At 40.6% G+C, this 19,298-nt stretch overlaps 1 protein-coding gene across 4 annotated transcripts in view; it reads right to left on the bottom strand.

The window, feature by feature from the left end:
* The window catches only part of CTNNA3 (catenin alpha 3), a 1,390,227-nt gene that overhangs the window by 1,257,280 nt on the left and 113,649 nt on the right, over nucleotides 1-19,298 (bottom strand). For all 4 annotated transcript variants that reach the window (XM_084751942.1, XM_084751940.1, XM_084751941.1 and 1 more), the window contains exons 4-5: nucleotides 14,733-14,899; nucleotides 6,561-6,680 (exon numbers count right to left, since the gene is read on the bottom strand). In XM_084751942.1, the coding sequence (XP_084608068.1) occupies nucleotides 6,561-6,680; nucleotides 14,733-14,899 (287 nt within the window). The remainder of the gene's footprint in view (nucleotides 1-6,560; nucleotides 6,681-14,732; nucleotides 14,900-19,298) is intronic.

Here is a 19,298-nt window from a genome sequence, read left to right as displayed (position 1 = left end):
GAACACTACCTCTGGCTCTTACAATTACCTGCCCTCTCATCTGTGATTAGTCCTGAGGATTGAAAAAGGATATAATACAGGCATCTCATTTAAAGCTGAGCATGCCACAGTCTCTTATTCTCTGCACACTGGCAAGTTTGGGATTTCTGTATTAATTACCATCTACTGTAAAAAGAAGCTTCTCTGATGAGGGTAGAGAGGTTCTATATGAGTATAAAGATAAGCACTTAGAGAGTAAATTATTATTATATCTATTTAGCAGAATAGTGGTATTAACTTCTTTCCAAGGACTTAGGATCTACCCTTTCATGCGATTTAGCCCAGTTAACTGTACTAGGCCTAAGTCCCATCTTGTGGAGCAGGCCTTAAATCTAATCAGAAAGTGTTGGTTATTCTCATAACATCCGTGCCACTATTGCACTCATAAGCATATCTTGCCAGTCCAGTAGCTCACAGTGTTCACAGCTAAATAAAACTGTTGATGACTCTTTTGCCCCAGTATCATGCTTAGAACCTTCCACCGCTGTGAAAGTTTCGTGGCTGTGCTACCTGGGTCCTGCTTAGAAAATCCTTTCTTGGGCCTATAAGTCGAAGCCAATTCCTTATTTTCTCCTCTAACAGACTAATAATATCATTACTGGCTATTTATTATTATTATTATTATTATTATTATTATTATTATTATTATTATTATTAGCTTTTGTTGTTGTTTTAATATATCTTATTAATTTATTCATATTACATCTCAATTGTTATCCCATCCCTTATATCCTCCCATTCCTCCCCCCTCCCCCTTTCCCCCTACTCCCCTCCCCTGTGATGTGACTGAGAGGGACCTCCTCCCCCTGTATATACTCAAAGGGTATCAAGTCTCTTCTTGGTAGCCTGCTATCCTTCCTCTGAGTGGCACCAGGCCTCCCCATCCAAGGGATGTGGTCAAATATGGAGCACCAGAGTTCATGTGAAAGTCAGTCTCCACTCTCCACTCAACTGTGGAGAATGTCCTATCCATTGGCTAGATCTGGGTAGGGGTTTGAAGTTGACTGCACATATTGTCCTTGGCTGGTAATTCCTGGCTTTTTAAAAAAGGAACTCTCATACTGATTTCCAAAATTACTACATGTTTACATTCATGTGTACACAAGTTCTTTTGCTACCACCATTTCTTACTGTATGTTGATTTTCACCCATTTTTGAGTGGTTTTTATGGAAAGGACAAAAAGATAACAAGTAGAATTTTAGTAACCTAAAAGCATTTTTTAGCTTTTTGCTTATTTTTAATTTTTTAACTAAAATATAATTACATCATTTCCCTTCTCTTTCCTCCCTCCACCATCCCTCACATGTAACCCCTTGCTCTGTCTGAATTCATGGAATTTTTTCTTTAATTGTTGTTATATACATATATATTTATTTATTTATTTTTATTTAATTTTATTTAAATATATGTCTAAATATATACATATACCATGCTTAGTCTGCAAACTGTTACTTGTATGTATATGGTTTCAGGGAGAAGTATAGACAAGAAACTACAGGCAACTAAGAAATAGTAGAAGCTAAAGGCATATTTACAAAGTCAATTTCATGCAATTTATTTCTAATTTGCTTCACTGATAAGACTTTATCTTAAATTCAGCTCTACTGAGTATTGTGCTCCTTCTGGTCTTCTAATTATCTGAAAAGAGTTGGAGTTCAGTAAAAGAAAAAGGCACTTGTTCACTCCTGAGCATCATCACTAAGAAAGGATAATTTTGTGCTGAGCATGCCACCTAGAAGGAAGTTGAGACACATAGGACATCATCATTACACAAGCTGGAATCTAGCTAGAACACTAGGTCTAAAACCCCAGTCCTCTAAGAAAACATTAGCACAAGGGCAGGGGGCCACAACTGCTCTGTCCATCAAGAGGTATCACTGTAAAGGCACACTGAAACCAAACATTGCCATCCTACTCCGTGTGTGTGTGTGTGTGTGTGTGTGTGTGCGCGCGCGCGCGCGTGCACACGCACACGCGCGAGTGTGTGCCTTCAGAGGCCAGAGGTCCATGTTGGGCGTCTTCCTCAATCAATCTCTACCTAACCTTGTTGAAGGAGGAAATGTTACCTAACCTAAGGTCACTGATTTGGTTAGACTGGCTCCAGGAATCCTCCATCGCTGCTTCCCAAGTGCTGGAATTAAAGACATACACCTTAGCGCTGTACTTTTGGGTTTAATTCAGGTCCTCACATTTACGCAGGAAGCATTTTACCAACTGAACCCAGCCCTATGCTAACTCCCTTCTTGATGTGACTCTAGTCAACCAGCCACCAGACTATATACATCCAAAAATCATCCTGTACTATATTTTTAGAACAGTGCTAGACCCTGCGTGCAGTGCAAAAGTATATAAATAGAGGAGACATCCTTACAGAAATTATAACCCTTTAAGAAGTGGGTTCATGAGAGTAACACTAAACAACATTATGATAGCTATTAATACGGAATGCGTTAGATGCTCTGCTGAACTGTTTATAAATTTTAAAGGGCTTTATTTAAAACTTATCACATTTTCTTTTTTAAAAAAAAGGCTCAAGCCTGGTGTTATTTTCCTCACATTTTAAAAGAAGAAAGTCAAGGGCCTAAGGCAGAGCAAACACTCTTAAGTCTGGCTGGTTACAAAGCCCAACCTCTAGCTACTGTGCTGCTTGGATTCTCACAGACAATTGCTTGAATGAAGGTTACATATTGACCTGAGGACATTGGATGAGGTGCCACGAGGGAAGCAAGGCTTCAGTGTGTCTTTAAAGAATGATTAGTAGTTAAATAAGTAAATAGAAGGGGACTAGGTAGTCTAAATACCAAGTTATATAAACCTTGTATAAAGGTCAGAAGGTATGAATAACAGGCATGGTCAGGGAGCCGAGAATCAAGGGCGTGTGATGTGTTGCAATGCGAGCATGTACCTGAAGTAAAGTGTTTTAATTTCAAATATATTCACACCAACATACAAATGTGTTTTAGACCATACACCACTTGACTCAATAATGTCAACTTTAATTTGTAACAAAAGACTTGGAAGGCTGTGAAAATGGCATGCGTTTTATAATGCTATCGTAAGAATTAAGGGTAGAAGAGAGGAAAAAATTAAATTGTAGTCTAAATTAGCAAACCTTATTTTATTCATAAAAACCAAAGCCCCAAGAAAATGTCTTGATTTATAACTGCTCAGATTAATACATAAGCCTGAGATCTATGCAACAGCTGGTGTTTGCTGTCCCCATGCCTGTGTGGTACCAATAGGATGACATCTAAGCAAGTAAGTGACCAGATTTTGTCCCAGATACCAAGAAACAAGCTTCCAAATCTTCACACTAATGTTGCTTTGCATCCACTTCTTTCATCTTTGTGTGTCCACCCTCACCTATCGCAGCCTCCTCTCTTGCCTTTTTCCACCAAGGCTACTTGCAATATTATTCTTTTAGAACATGGGAAAATAGAGACTCTTCTGATCTGACTCAAGTGTAAGCATTCATTCCTTAGGAAAGAACAACAAAAGCCCACTTATGTTTAGGACACAGCATGCAATACCTTTTCAAAAGAGACAGGTTAAAAGGAAGTGGAACAGCTAGTGAGATGGTTCAACAAGAGAAAGCTCTCAATGCAAACCAGGTCCCAGGAGCCCACACGGTTGAGAGGAGAGGCACACTCCCACAAGCTGCCCTCTGACCTCACACACACACCATAGAAAGAATAGGCATAAACATGTTCAATGTCTCTCTCGTTAATTTAAGAAATATTTTAAAAAAGAATTAAAGCAAAGTACAACAAGGGTCTACCTGTTGCTCAGAAAGAAATTTCTCAAGCAAGGATGTAAAATATAGTCATTGTGTTCAAGTAAAATAAGCTTCTATAGCATTTAAGTTTTCTGAAGAAATATGTATATTTATAATAAAACCTCTATAAAATATATAGAGTTTTATATATAGACACTTCATGGGAAAGAAATAATTAATAAATGAATTCATAAAGATTGTTACAATCGATTGACTGGTCAAGCATAACTTAAGAGATTGAGTGTTACCACTATTTTCTTTTTATTCCAAAGCAGGTACAGAAATAAAATAAATTAGGAAGAGTGCCTAAAATGAGGCAAAGGGTAATCTGTCAGCCTTTGCACACAAGAATGTAAAGGCTAATGCCTGCCTGCACTTAAAAGTGAGACCAAACACATTAGTTTTAATGGCCCACAATCTGAGGCCAAATTTTGGCCATGGCCAACAGTCACACCAGTAGTAATACTTCCTGAGTAGGGCAGGGTCAGATACTGAGGGACTGGAGAGGACACATCAAGGCGGCAGCGACAGGCCCTGTCCTCCTGCAGCTCGCGTTCTGCTCCAGTGAAGAACGGTGGATGCCATGGATCGGAATACCAGTCACGACAAAGTCTGCAGGAAGAATCCAGCTCGTGTAACAAGGAAGTTGTCTTGCTAAATTAACAATTTTACAGAGAGCTGAATCTTTCTCAGTAAGATGTAAAAGAAAAGAGGTACTTTTCACCGTGTACTCAACAGATTTTTTTTTTTAAGCTTTTAAAGAACAGGGATGGAAAATAACAGACAAATGCTTGCACGTCAAAGAGCAGCAGACGTTCTGACCCGTCAAACCCTGGCCCGCCAGGCAATGCTGACTCCAGGTTTGGAGCCGGGCTGAATTAGGCTGGAAATCCAGCGGCTCACCTCCGCACAGCGTTACATAACTCTTCAGCGGCCTCGCCTACAGACGGTTCTAATAAAATGGATTCTACTGTACTGCTATGACATTTAGTGACTTAGTTCATAAACGTTCTGGTCCTACTATGTGTCACAGAGCGGCGGCTTAGACAGCAGCATATACGATACACACACACACTCACAGGCACTCACTCGCTCATTATCTCTTCCCCTCACGCACATCTGCCCGCAGTACCGTCCTCTCAGAGCTCTGCCCTTCTGCCCTTGAAGCACTCATTTCTTCCAAATTTGCAATTAGCTAATGTAAGACTCTAATCACCGAAAATGTGCTAATGAGAAAGGATCAGGCGAGGGGGCAGTGACCACTGCCTGCCAACTCAAACACCCCTAGATGGCAAAATAGGATCTTGGAAACCAAGCTGGACTGAAAACTAGACAGGACAGGGCTGTATCCGTGGTATGAATGCTGAGCAGCGGCGACTGGGAATTGACTGTGCTGGCTCTCAGTAACACTGACACCCTGTGTTATGTCTGCTAACACCCAGGCCAGCAGTAGTTTAAAAAAGAAAAAAAATAAGACTTAAGTGCACATAATCACGTTATTTTTCTGTATAAAGCATTGCCAAAATACTCCATTTGCCCTAAGTCTAGAATATTCCATAAGACAAACATAACTGTTAGAGAAATAAGGCCACATGAAGGTTAAATACTCAATTTTGAAGAGACACTGTCTCACGTCTATGATCGAGCAAGAACCCAAGAACACAATTCTCTTCCTGGGCTAGTACATCTCAGCCATTTGGTATGGACTTCACATGGTTTAACAAAAATACTGCTTTGAAAACCCATGTACAAAAGGCCCCAAACTTGTAAATCAGACAGCGGTGAGACGATCACACTCTCTGACAGAGACCCTAACAGGAAGATTCTTAAATGCCAGGCCATCCATTTAGCCATGAATCTAGACACCAGCTATCAACTGACATGTTCTAAGTTTTCATGCTGCTTAGTTTAACCGGCTAAGGGGCTGCTCGGATCCAAGTAAGCCTTCCAACAGAGTAAAAGCTTGACGACCCTGACACCTAGTGGCCATATAGGAACTGCAGCCGATTCAGCCTGAAAAGACGGGCCAACCACTGTGGCAGTGTGTCTAACTCCAGGACGCATGGAATTTAGCATGGTGAGGACTGGGCACGGACAGCATCAATTCCAAAAGCAATCTTGTAGAGATTTGTCTCTGGGGCTATCTTGGGACTATCCAAGTGGGACCAAAGACATGCATGTGTTAAGAATATTTCCCTTTAACCTTGCACATTTAACAAGGTTTTACTCATCTTCAAAGATCAAACAAACAAAGCCAGAGGTCGATTGCTATTATTGAAACATGGTGACACTTTTTCCTCACTTTGTATGTTCGTCTACAGCCTTTTCCTGGTCTTTGGGGTTTTGTTTTTGCTGTTGTTGTTGTTTTGTTTTGTTTTTTGTTTTTTTAATTCCCTTGGTTATACCCTGCCAAACACAAAAGCCATGTGGCCAAGGCACCACAAAGGCTTCTCTTTGTGCTGCTGCGACGTCATTGACAAAGGGTAGTTAGACCTTCACAAACCAGCAGGGATCGCCTTTGAAAGAAACAAAGGACTGTGCAGAAACCCCTAAAGTACCCATCCGAAAGCCAGGGCTACGTTGAACACTGCAGGTAGCCAGATGAACACAGAGATCAGCACAAGCCATTTCTGCCCCCGTCATTAGACAATAAGCCTCCCCGACCTGCTTGCACCTCGGACAAGTGGGACAGCAGGAAGCCTGAATTGCTCATCTTTTCCACCAAAGGAGAGCGGAGAGTCCTACCTGCTGGCGTTTGAAGGCTAAATAATCCAGGTTTTCGAGCTCCTTCCCAAACTTCTGGTAGGTTTTCTGGAGGTCAGATTTGTTGGACACATTTTTGAGAGACTCAAATGTTCTTTGGAACTGAAAATGAAAAGAAAAGCAGATTACAATAGTGGCAAATTTTTCTCAAATTCCCAGCTAGCTAACAGAGTCAATAATATACCCATCATAATTCAGAGGAGACAAATGCTAGCTAATAGTTTCAATGGACTGATTCGGGATGATTATAAAGAGGTAGAAACTGTATGTGTACTGCCAATATTGTGCATGAATGAGAAGTCCAGTCAGTCCTCATTCTTTAAAAAAAAAAAAAGAGCATATGTCATTCAAAATAAAAGAATTTTCATGTTTTAGGATACCCAAAAAATGACATTTAACGTATAATTTTAAGTCTAACAAAGTACTATTATGAAGTTCTTAGGCTGGGGGAATGTTTCAGACAGTAAAGTGCTTGCTGTGCAAGCTTGAGCACCTGAGTGTGAGTCCCTGGCATCCATAGAAAAGCCTAGTGTGGCTGTTCAAATCTGTAACCCCAAACACTGGGGAACCATAGACAGGGCTCTCGCCCAAGCCCGATGGCCAGGCAGCCTAGCCAATTAACAAGCTTCAACACCACTTTACTGAGCCAGCAAAGCCCCTAACTACATTCTAAATGTTTGTCCTAATAGCACAGGTAAGGGTAGCTCTCACCTCTTCTTAAGGAAACTTCTCTTTACAGCAGATGGAGACTGTACAGAAAACCATGACTATTGTTTTTAAATTACATGTATTATCTATAGGCCCAGCTAGCAATTAAGACACGGACACTTGTTATATTTTAAAATAGCCTTAGTTAACCTGGGGCAGGGCAGATATTGACCCTCTAAACTTCCCATAGTGGTGCATGTATGTGATACCTGCCCCAATCCCAGATCATCTGTTTCTAATAACTTCTATCAGGTGACCTCCCATCCACAATCCCAAACACTTGTTAATGTACTTCGTCTGGGCTGAATCTTTCATCCACGCTGGCCATGTGCTTCTCCTCCATCCAACCCATGGTGGCATTCTTCTCCTCCTCTGGTCTCTCTCCTTCCTCCTCGTGGTGGTCTTTTCTTCCCAGGATTCCTCTCTCTCTCTCTCTCTCCCTCTCTCTCTCTCTCTCAACCCCACCTATCTCCTCTGTCCAGCCCAGGTGGGATGGTTTTTTACTAATCGAAAGGTGGGTCACAGAGACAGCAAGCAGTAATCAGCATCACAGTACATTAGACCATCCCCCAACACACGACTAGGCTCTGATGCCCAGCCCCAGTTGATATCTACAGCACGGACCAGCACCTCAGACTCAGAGACCATTGCTGGAGAAGTGGGTGGGGCACAGATTACAAGAGCCAGAGGAACAGTATGCTGTAAGATTGTGACTCCTAGAAATGTCAGAGAAGCTGCACACCATAGAGTGTCACCAACACAGCTGCCTAAACATGAACTGAACAGGGATGACACAGACACTGACAGACATGTTCATGTGAAAGCGGGAACACTCAGAGGCCTCAGCCCTAAGCAAAGAACTACAGGCAACTAAGGGATGCTGAGAGCTGGAGAAAGAGTCATCCCCCAGGGAGGAGCATGTGTGTGTGTGTGTGAGTGTGTGTGTGTGTGTGTGTGTGTGTGTGTGTGTGTGTATGTGTGTGTGTTAAATGAGTTTAAAATTTTGTAAATAAGGTGGAAAGTGCCTGAGGAAGACATCTAATGCTGACCACTGGCCTCTACATCCATGTGCAAGAGAAAGAGAGAGAGGGAGAGAGAGGGAGGGAGGTAGAGAGGGAGAGAGAGAGAGAGAGAGAGAGAGAGAGAGGATTTTCTGCTTGAGAAGAGGGAAGAGTGGGACTTGGAAGGGACAAATAGAGTCACAGTGGGGAGGTGATCACCAAATATATTATACATATGTATGAAACTGTCATGAGACCCATCGTTAATATATTCAAACAGAAGCATTTTAACCAAGTTTTCACATGCCAATCATGGAAACAACAAATGTATGAAAAGTTAGCTGTGTGCATATGTTCCTGCCATGGCATAAGACCTGGCCTGTGTCTGTAGAGGACCTGCAAAGGACCAGTCACCCAGCAAGATTTAGAGAGGAAGATTTTAGTGACTGGAGCATGTGTGGCGTGTTCCACAAACATTTGTCCATTTCCGCTCTGTAACCGATGAGTTGCAAAGTCATTCCTGCTGACTCTGGATGCTTCTGTGCATTCTGTTTATCTCATGCGGACAAACAGGGGACAGAGTGCAGTGGACCACAGAATACTTCCCACAACTAACAATCAAGTAAAGGGAGACAGAGTGCAGTGGACCACAGAGTACTTCCCTCAACTAACAATCAAGTAAAGGGAGCTCGCAAGAAATTGGATCCTTGGTTTCTTTTAGTACATTAGGACATACTTTGGAGGTTAGTGACTGAAAATGTCAAGTGATGTAATTTTCACTTGCTCTCTTTGATGTCATTTGTTTCCCATATTCTCATCTTGTACCATTACATAGATTTATTTCTACAGATAGAGATTTCACCATTTAAGCATACCAGAATGCCACTGCAACTGTGATGGCATGAGACAAGCTAATAAGATTTTATAGAATATAATCACATTCCCAGGAATGATTTGATCCTCGGTGTACCAAACTCTAAGGAAGAAGTCATATTCGAATGGCATTCTACTGAGTTACGTCCTCCATTTCATGAGATAAACATGTTTATCTCAACCCAAGGTGAAGAGAGAACTGAAATGCTTCCATAGGACAGCAAATTAAGTCCAACAAATACCACTTAATTCTGACTCTCATCAAAGTGCTATGAATATAAAACATATTTTCTTTCCCGGATTAAAGATTACAGGGGAAAGTAGACGTGAAAGCCAGAAGTGGGAAGGGCATTAACGTTTACTGAGTGTGTGTTCAGCCCCTGGTATGTGACGCCTTCCAACGGAACTCTGGGTCAACAACAGGAGTTCCTATTCCATCCCCATTCTCAAGTGAGTCAACTGGGCCTCGGAAAGCTTGACTGAACAGGGGCTTTACTCCAATGTCTGTGGCCTTTCTTTAGAAAACCAGGTGTACCTGAGAGGCAAGAGTAGGGTACAGTGAACATCTTAAAGCTCACTGAGACTGAGAGGGTCACATAGACTAGAAGACATGAGAGAATCTGAGCTGCACCACAGAGAACATGAAATTTCAGAGTCCTGGGGGTGAACCAACTCTACTCAACCATTTGTTGGGTTTGTTTTTATTTATGTTCATTATTTACATACTATTTCTGTTTTATTTATTTCATAATATTTTCTTTTTGTTCTCTCTCTCTCTCTCTCTCTCTCTTTCTCTCTCTGTGTGTGTGTGTGTGTGTGTACATGTCTACATGTGAAATGACACACATGTAGAAGTCAGAGGACAACTCATGAGAGTTAGTTCTCTTCTTCAGCTCTGTGGGCCCCAGGGGTAGAACTTAGGCTTGGTAGCAAGCACCTTTATCCACTGAGACATCTCACCAGGCCCCTGCCCATCAGTTTAAATGCAGCCAGAATCTTTTCATTTCCCCCCTCTAGTAATACAAAAACAAATTTCTTTTCAACATAGATTTAATAGCCTTTATATTAACTATCTACATAATCACATGATCTTTTCTGTGCCATGGCCATTGGGGTGGGGGTGGGGGTCCCTTCTCTGTATGTCTAAATCAAAATCACACCAGATCCAGGACTCTAAACAATGTGTCCTATGAATCAATTACTAAAGCTACTTATCAAAGGTTTCACTAAATTTTAAAATGTTCTTTATGCCCTACATGGTCTCTTCCCTAAACAATTACTCTTTCTAACTAAAGATGAGGTCATGTTCATTTTAATTATGTGATCCTCATGCAACTCCAGGGAACTTGAGAAGAAACATTTGTAAGACTTCAAAATAAGAAGCACACTCAGGTGTTTCTCGGCCATTTAGACCCTCTGTTCAGATCTAGCCAATGGACAACTCATTCTCCTCGGTTGTGGGGAGAGCAGGAACTGGCTCTGACATGAGCTCTGGTGTCTCCAATTTGAACACTTCCCTTGATGGGGAAGCCTGGGCACACAGAGGAAGGGGAGGTGGGCTATCTGGATGAGACCTGATAGGCTGTGGTCATATGGTGGGGGAGGAGGGCCCCCCCAAGCAGAGGTCTAGGGGACAGAATAAGGTGGAAGAGGGAGGGAGTGTGGGAATAAGAAGACACAAGTGAGGGGATAACAATCGGGATGTAATCTGGATAAATTATAATAAATTAAGATGTAAAAAATAAATAAATAAAAGAAACACACTCAGAATAAAGTATTTGCGTGTAATATATTCATGGCCAAAGAAAAAAGTAAGAAAAACAAGTAATGCCTTATCATCAAGAGAGAGCTTTAGCTGAAGGCCAGAGTTTGCATCATGTGGAGGTTCTAGGGTGAGCTTTCATTATAAGGACTCATCTCTTCCATTTGGTGATACCGAAGTGCTCCGGGTCCCTTAAGGCTGCCATGACGACACTCTTTAAACTAGACTGTTCCTACCTACAAACAGTCATCATTTGGGTGGTATAAAATGTACAACATGGTGTTGGCTGAATTTTGTTATGCATCCTGTACCCTCCTGAACTACCCACATGTATACAATATTGCAATAAATTAAAAGCAATACTTTTATTTTGTAGATAAAAACTACAGCACAGAGAATAGATCTGAACCTGGGGAAGCCTGTATGTGTGCAAAAAGCATATTGACTTCATTTAAGGAGTGTTCTTTCTTTTCTTGTGCTTGACCATCAAGACAGACCTCTGAGGTTGTCTAAATAGCAGCAGACTGTAGTTTCAATGTATTATTTCTCAAAATAAATGACTTTTTTCAGTTGGAGATAATTTGGAAAGAAGAATTAAACTGAAAATATATTAATATTCCTGAAACTCACTCATTCAAATTTTTAAGGAGAAATTTAATATGAGCCAAGAATCCCAAAATAATTTGTTGATCTTTGAATTTACCATTTCTTGTTTTAGCTCATCATAAACCAAATTCAAATCCTTTAAAAAAAACCCAGCAAATCAACTGGAAATAAAAACAAATGTAGGTATTTCCTAAAACTGTGGAGATTGTATATTAAAGTGACCTCTAGCTGAAAAGCAAATCCAACTTTGTCCTATGTGGCTAACTTCTCATGTATCAAAGGGCAAACAAGAGAAGAGTAAAACAATGCACTCGATGTCCCTATGCCCGTACCCAGAGAAGAAGCAGGCATTATGAACACGCCCACAGTGTGCTCCTGCATCCCTTTGTCTCAGTCCAGAAACAGTATTAACAGCACCCCATCAAACAAAGCAGCAGAGGCCACGATTGGTCATCTCCCATTGAGATAACTCAAGATTTGTTTTACGAGAAAAAAAACAGCATGAAGTGGACCACAGGAAAACGTCTACTTTGACTCAGCACTCCCTCTCCCCCAAAATAGACCTCTTCTCCTCTTCCCTGACAATGCATATTTAAATAAATCTAAGCCAGTGTTCCGTAGGAACTACATAGCAAATCAGCTTGTAAAAATTTATGTGTATTCACGGAGAAATTTGAGAAGGAGGGTGAGAAGAAATCATCAGCTGAAGCCATAAGAAAAAAAAGGGGGCCACGGGGGGGGGGGGGAGCAAGTCCTGATTCCTCCCATCCTGGCCGCCTGCTGTCCTAGGATTACTTTACCCAAATAACCAGGGCTGCAGCAGCCTACAACTGTGCTCCTGAGAAGATACAAGGAAGCACTACACAAGCAAGGACAGTTAACAGCTACCCTTTTTGTTGTTGTTGTTGTTTGTTTGTTTGTTTGTTACTTAATAATGAGTACACTTGTACAAAATTCTAGGTACTACCCCCCTACCCAGATCTAGCCAATGGACAGGACATTCTTCACAATTGAGTGGAGAGTGGGGTCTGACTTCCACATGAACTCTGGTGTCCCATATTTGACCATGTCCCCTGAATGGGGAGCCCTGGTGGTGCTCAGAGGAAGAATAGCAGACTACCAAGAAGAGACTTGATACCCTATGAGCATATACAGGGGAGGAGGTCCCCCTCAGTCACAGTCATAGAGGAGAGGAGTAAGAGGAAAATGGCAGAGAGGGAAGAATGGGAGGATACAAGGGATGGGATAACAACTTAGATGTAATATGAATAAATTAATAAAATATATTTTTTAAAATTCTAGGTACTACCTGTAGGAAAAAACAAAACTAGATTCATTCAGTACATGAAACACAGAGTTGTGTAAAGTTTGATTTGTCTCAGAAGAAAGGGAGGAGGCTCAAAAGCTTTCAGGAAGTAGGAAAGATAAAATGGGAGAAGAGAACAAAAGCAAGCCTTTGTCTACTCAGTTTTTTTTTTAGACTTTTGGCTCATATTGCTTTGCTTAGGCATTTTTACTTCACCAGTCTTTTGCGTGTACGTGACAGTTTCTAATTGTGTGGTTTTATGTGGGGAGTGTGTGTGTGTTTCTTGTGCTTTTTCTTTGTTACCTTTTGTTGTTTTGTACTGTTTTTAATTCTTGGCGTTCTTTGGTTTGGGGTTTTTCTTCTTTTAAGAAGGCATGGAGTGGAATGGGTGAGAGAGGAGGATCTGGGAGGAGGTAGGGGCACTGCAGTTAAAATACATTGTATGAAAAATCTTATTCTGACTAAAAATTTAAAAAGGAAAAAACTGACATTGTGAGGATATGGCTCTAACAAAACACTTTGCATTGCAGATGCACAGCCAGGGGTTTGGCCACCTAGCACCACAGAAAGAAAATAGTAGTGCCTACGTGTGAATGAAGGTCAATCTCCAAACATCTTAAATTTCAAGTTAAGATTTCGCTTTCTCCGATTATATTTACACATATATATTAATGGTATTCTCTACATAGCTCTGTGCTGTTACTTGTTTAAATTAACAGGGAGGCTCTGGGGAAGTGCCTTAGTGGGTACAGCATTTGCCCTGCAACTGTAAGGGCTGGAGGTCATACTTTCAGCCACACATAAAAAATCCAAGGAGGCCCTGCCCTGAGGACTGGGAAGTGGGTGAGCCATCCCTGCCCTGAAGACAAGGGAGTGAACTTTGGCTCTGAGTGAACCTCATCCCAACATCTACCCCATGTTTAACACATGAAGGGGCTGGACCTGCAGATTCAAAGATTAAGAATCTCCTTGACACACAACAATAATGGGCTATCCGACAGCAATCCCAGTGAGGAGCCAGTAATGATAGTGCAGGCCTCAAACCAGACCCATGGCTCGTAGCAATGAACATTTGAAAGTATACATATATGGACAAGAGGCTGTACTGCCGTGATACGCTACAGCTTCTGTGACAAGAATTTTTGTTTGTTTGCTTTGTTTTACTGAGGGGAGCTTTTGGTGCATGACGTGTAAATCATAGACATAAAATAAAAGTAAAAAAAAAAAATCCAAGGGAGTCTGGGGCTTGCCCGTAATCCCAACACTCAAGAATTGGGGACAGGTGGTCTCCAGAGAAGCTGGCTGTTCAGGAGAGACAAACCATAAACCCTGGGCTGAGGTGAGCAGTTCTCAACCTGTGGGTTGTGACCCCTTTGGCAAGCTTCTGTCTCCAAAAACTATTTTACATTACGATTCACAACAGTAACAGAATTGAGATTATAAGGTAGCAACAGAAATAAATTCATGGTTGGGATCACCACAACATGAGGAACTGTACTAAATGACAGGTTCCAGCATCAGGAAGGTTGAGAGCTGCTTCAGTAAATAAAGTAGAAAACAATCAAAGAAGGCACCAGATGCTGTCCTCCACGCTCACTCACACACACAAAATAACTTAAAGATTTTGGCTCAGGGCATACTAATTGCAATGCTCAAAGGTCAAGACTTCCCTCCTTGGCATTTCCTCGTCTATAAGCCACGTGATGTTCTTAATTTCAAGTGGCTTTAGGACTAGTAAGCTTTGGCTTCCTTCTTGGAGGTCTACACCAATCTTCATGACTCTATCTGGTCAGCTTCTGATAAAGGTGAGGCGGGAAGCACCAGAATTAGTGCTTGCTTCGGAGTTGGGATTAAAAATGAAAACAATGCCAAAGCAAATCAAGGCATCTTCTACTTACAGAGGACACGTGCTGCAAGAGACACATGACATCAATCATGTCCGCAAGGATAAGGAGTCGTGTAACTGCTGCCAACAATGCGCGGGCGGCTTGAACCACAGCCTTCCTTTTCGGGAGGTAACAGGGGTCGTCTGTAAATCTCTCAGCTGATACCTTCAGCGCTTTGCCTGAAAAACACAACCCCAAAGAAGTTATTGTTTAAGTTTCAACTGCACCTACTCCAGCATTAACAATCCTACCTTACCCCAAGAATATTCCATGAATAACCATAATATAAGGCATCCAAATGATACTTAGAGCAATGCATATTAATAAACAACAAGGCTTTGAATCAGCATTTGTTTCTGATGAACATTCTGGAGCTCAAAGAAGCACGATGCCCTCTTCCCATGGGGGCAATTATTCTCAAGTGACGAGCAACATCAAGCAGAAACTCTGTCTGCTTCTGCAGTTGCTCCATCTCCATTGCTATGAAATAGTTCACAACTAAGCTTGCAGTCAGTCTTAAAAGTCCAAGTTTATAAAAGTAAAGAAATTCCTTTCTAACTCAGTGGAGAGTAGAGGCATCCTTTAGGGCAGTGGTTCTCAACCTTCCTGATGCTGGGACCCTTTAGTAACTCAGTAAAGAATAGGGGCATCCATTAACACCGTGTTCTCAACCTGCCTAACACCACTACCCTTTAACACAGTTCCTCATGTTGTGGTGACCCCTCCTAACCATAAAGTTATGTTTATGCTACTTCATAGCTGTAGTTTTGCTAATGCTATGAGTAATAATATAAATATCTGATATGCAGAATATCACAAGGAGAAAACTGACTCCCCAAAGCTGTCCTCTGACCTCAACACACATGCACTGGCATACACACACACTAAATAAATAAATTAGTTAATTAACTAATTAATTAATACAATAAATCTCTTAAAATAATAATAATTCTGCATACTAAAGAATATAAAGTAAAAATGGTTAGCTATCCATACCAATCTTTAAAAATACCAACTATTCAGTTCTTATTTACCTGTATAGAAATCTCCTTGAATTTCTGTTTCATGTGTATGCACACATAAATGTTTATGTATAAATGTACCTGCATGTTTTATATATGTATTGTGAAAATATTCATAAAATATGCATTTAATACATATATACAGAAATTTCATGTCATACAAAAACATAATCATTGTACAAATTATAAATGGCAAATATAAGGAGTTTTGAACTGCTTATCAAGGACTATTGTCCTATAGAAACTTTCTCCAGCTTGTTATTTGTGTTTATCAGTTGCTTTCTGCGCACACAGGACAGATGATCAGGGGTTACAGCAATAAAGAGTGGAAACTCTGAAGCCAGCCTGGCTCTGTGTGTCTATTCTCATGCCTTGGGTGGTTCACTTAACCTTCTCTACACCTTGCTTTCCTTGGAGGTAAATAGAATAACAAAAATAGCAAAGCCAGGTAGTGGTGGAGCATACCTTTAATCTCAGCACTTGGGAGGCAGGCAGATCTCTGTTGGTTCGAGGCCAGCCTGGTCTACAGAGTGAGTTCCAGGACATCCAAGGATACACAAAGAAACCTTGTCTTTTTTTAAAAAGGAAGATATTTGTCCCTAACAAAATATTTTGTTGTTTATGTTGTTTATTTTTTCAGAAATTAATAAGATAATCTTAAATTTCATGTAGAAATTTTCAAAAGATTAATAATAGCCAAAACTACCTTGGGAAAAAAGAAAGGATTAACATTGTTATTTCAAAACTTATTAGAAAAACCTTTTAAAAAAAGAAAGAAAGAAAGAAAGAAAGAAAGAAAGAAAGAAAGAATTGACATTCCCAAAAAGCGATCCTTAACATTCATGGTCACTTTCGTGCGAACTCTGGGGCCCCATTTTTGACCATGTCCCCTGGATGGGGAGACCTGGTGGCACTCAGAGGAAGGATAGCAGATTACCAAGAAGAGACTTGATACCCTATGAGCATATACAGGGAGAGGAGGTCCCCCTCAGTCACAGACATAGGGGAGGGGAGTAAGGGGAAAGAGGGAGGGAGGGAGGAATGGGAGGATACAAGGGAGGGGATAACAATTGAGATGTAATATGAATAAATTAATAAAATATTTTTTAAAACATTCATGGTCACTGGTTTTCAACAAGTGTTCCAAGAAAAGTCAAAAGAAGTGTTCATTTTTTTTGTTTTTGTTTTATTTTGTAATAGTCCTTTAATAAACGGCTTTGAGACAACTACATGGTCATATGAAAGAAAAGATCATGGCTCTCTGCCTCACGTCACATAAAATGCCAACTCAGAGTGGGTCACAAAGCCACATGCATGGGCTTAAACTATAAAATTTAGGAGGAGTGAAACTTCATGATCTCAGGTTCAGTGATAATGTTTTATATGTGGCACCAAAAGTACATGCAATACAATGACAAATTAGACTCTACCAAAGCTTAACATCTCTGTGGTGGCTTAAATAGCTATGGCCCCCATAAATTCCTGTGAATGCTTGGCCCACAGGGAGCAGCCCTAGGTGTGGCCTTGTTAGAGTACTGTGGTCTGGTTGAAGGAAGTGTGTCCCTGTGGGGGTGGACTTTCAGGTCTCCTATGCTCAAGGTACGCCCAGTGTGGCACACAGTCTCCTGCTGCCTGGCGGATCAAGATGTAGAACTCTCAGCTCCTTCTCCAGCACCACGGCTGCCTGCACGCTGCCATGGTTCCCGCCATGACGATAGGGGACTAAAGCTCTGAAACTGTAAGCCAGCCCCAGTTAATGTTTTCCTTTATAAGAGTTGCTGTGGTCATGGTATCACAGAAAAAAAAATCCTATCTAAGACAATTTCTGAACTTTACTTTTTATTCTGAAACAAACACAAATATTTGTTTATTTATGCGCTATCCTTTTACATCAATTCCATTAAAACCTAAACCAGTTTACTGTGCTCATGTTAGGTGGCATAACAGTATTTTAGTTAATGTGGGAGTCACAGGATTATACACTTTTATAAATGTAATGCAAATACTGATGACACAGGCATTCACAGTTATAGACTGGCTACTGTTCATTTCACAGCAACACCCAGTAGAAATCATTTTATGAGAAAAAGCAATCCACATTTGGTCTCATTTACAGATACCCAACATTTCAGTTGGTCAGTGAATTATATACAGTTTTTTACAACAAATAAAAAGATAAAGAATTAGACTTAATAAAAATCAAATGCACAAACTAATCTCTTCGAACTTTCTGTATAGACTTCAGAAGCATGGTTAGGGTGGAGACATAGGCAACAGAAATCCATTAGTTCAGTACTTATAAGTCTAACTAGACAAATGTCTAGGTTCTGAATTTTACTTATTTATTTATTTATTTTTAGTGTACTTTAGAGAAATATCCTTACATATTAGGCTCTCTAACAGAAGTATATAGTTAAAAAATGGGCTGAAGCCAGAATTAAGAGTTTGTACCTTTTTTTTTTTTTTTTTAGGTTTCACTGTGTAGCCTTGACTGTCCTGGAACTCGATCTGTAGACCAGGAACTCACAGAGATCCACTTACCTCTGCCTCCCAAGTGCTTCAAGGCATGTACCACCACTGCCCAACTCTGAACTTTATTTTTAAGATGTATATTTAATTGTCTGTGTGTGTGTGTGTGTGTGTGTGTGTGTGTGTGTGTGTGTGTGTGTGCAGAATCCACATGGTAATGCACAACTGTCTCTAGAGGATCTGACACACTCTTCTGCCTCATTCTTATGACCTCCAAAGGAATCAGCACACACACGGTACACATACATGTGTACACATACAGGTATACACAATAACTCATACACATAAAATAAAAATAAATAAATCTTTAATTTAAAAGAGAAAATGAAAAGACAGCCTGTAGAAGGAAGGAAGATGCTTTCCAATCGCACATCAGAGAGACCACATTCCTTCCATCAGAGGGTGAGGTAGTGCTAATGCAGTGCTATTTGCTAAGAGGCTGAAGGGATAAGAAATGAAGTCTAGGTAGAAACAGCAACAATTATGATGATCTCTGTAGACCTCTGCATTGTCTTATGCTGCTGAGGAAACACCAATTCACCAAGGGCAAGCAGTGAGGTTTTTGCCTGAGGTCAAAGAAGCAATGAGCTGACAGAATATGATTCCAGCTCAAAAAGGTTAAACTCCAAGGACCACACTCTCATCATTACAATGTGTCCTTTCTAAATATGGTCTCCGATTGATAGACCCAATAATCAAATATGTCAACATTTCATTTTCCGTCCTGCAATTCTGACAGTGCATGGTTGTAAACAAAGGCAAGTTTGCCAAGAATCTGACACACATATCAAGACGGCTAACAAGGCTTCCAAGCCTGTCCTCTCAGGTGATACATAGGTAGGAAAACAAATTTAATGACCTTGACTTTTCAGACAATCTGTAGGAGAACCTCCAGGTGAGTTTCAAGCTTCCAATAACCAGCTTCCTGTAGATGTTATTCAATAAATATTATAATTGAGTTAAATGAAAAAATCTATAATCTGGTTTAAAGCTTATAACTTAATAATGAAAAGATAAAACAACTTTA

The sequence above is a fragment of the Acomys minous genome, assembly GCF_964271855.1.
Source record: "Acomys minous genome assembly, chromosome: 13".
Lineage (NCBI taxonomy): Eukaryota > Metazoa > Chordata > Mammalia > Rodentia > Muridae > Acomys > Acomys minous.
The sequence above is the reverse complement of the archived record's forward strand: the minus strand, read 5'-3'. Positions and strand labels throughout refer to the sequence as shown.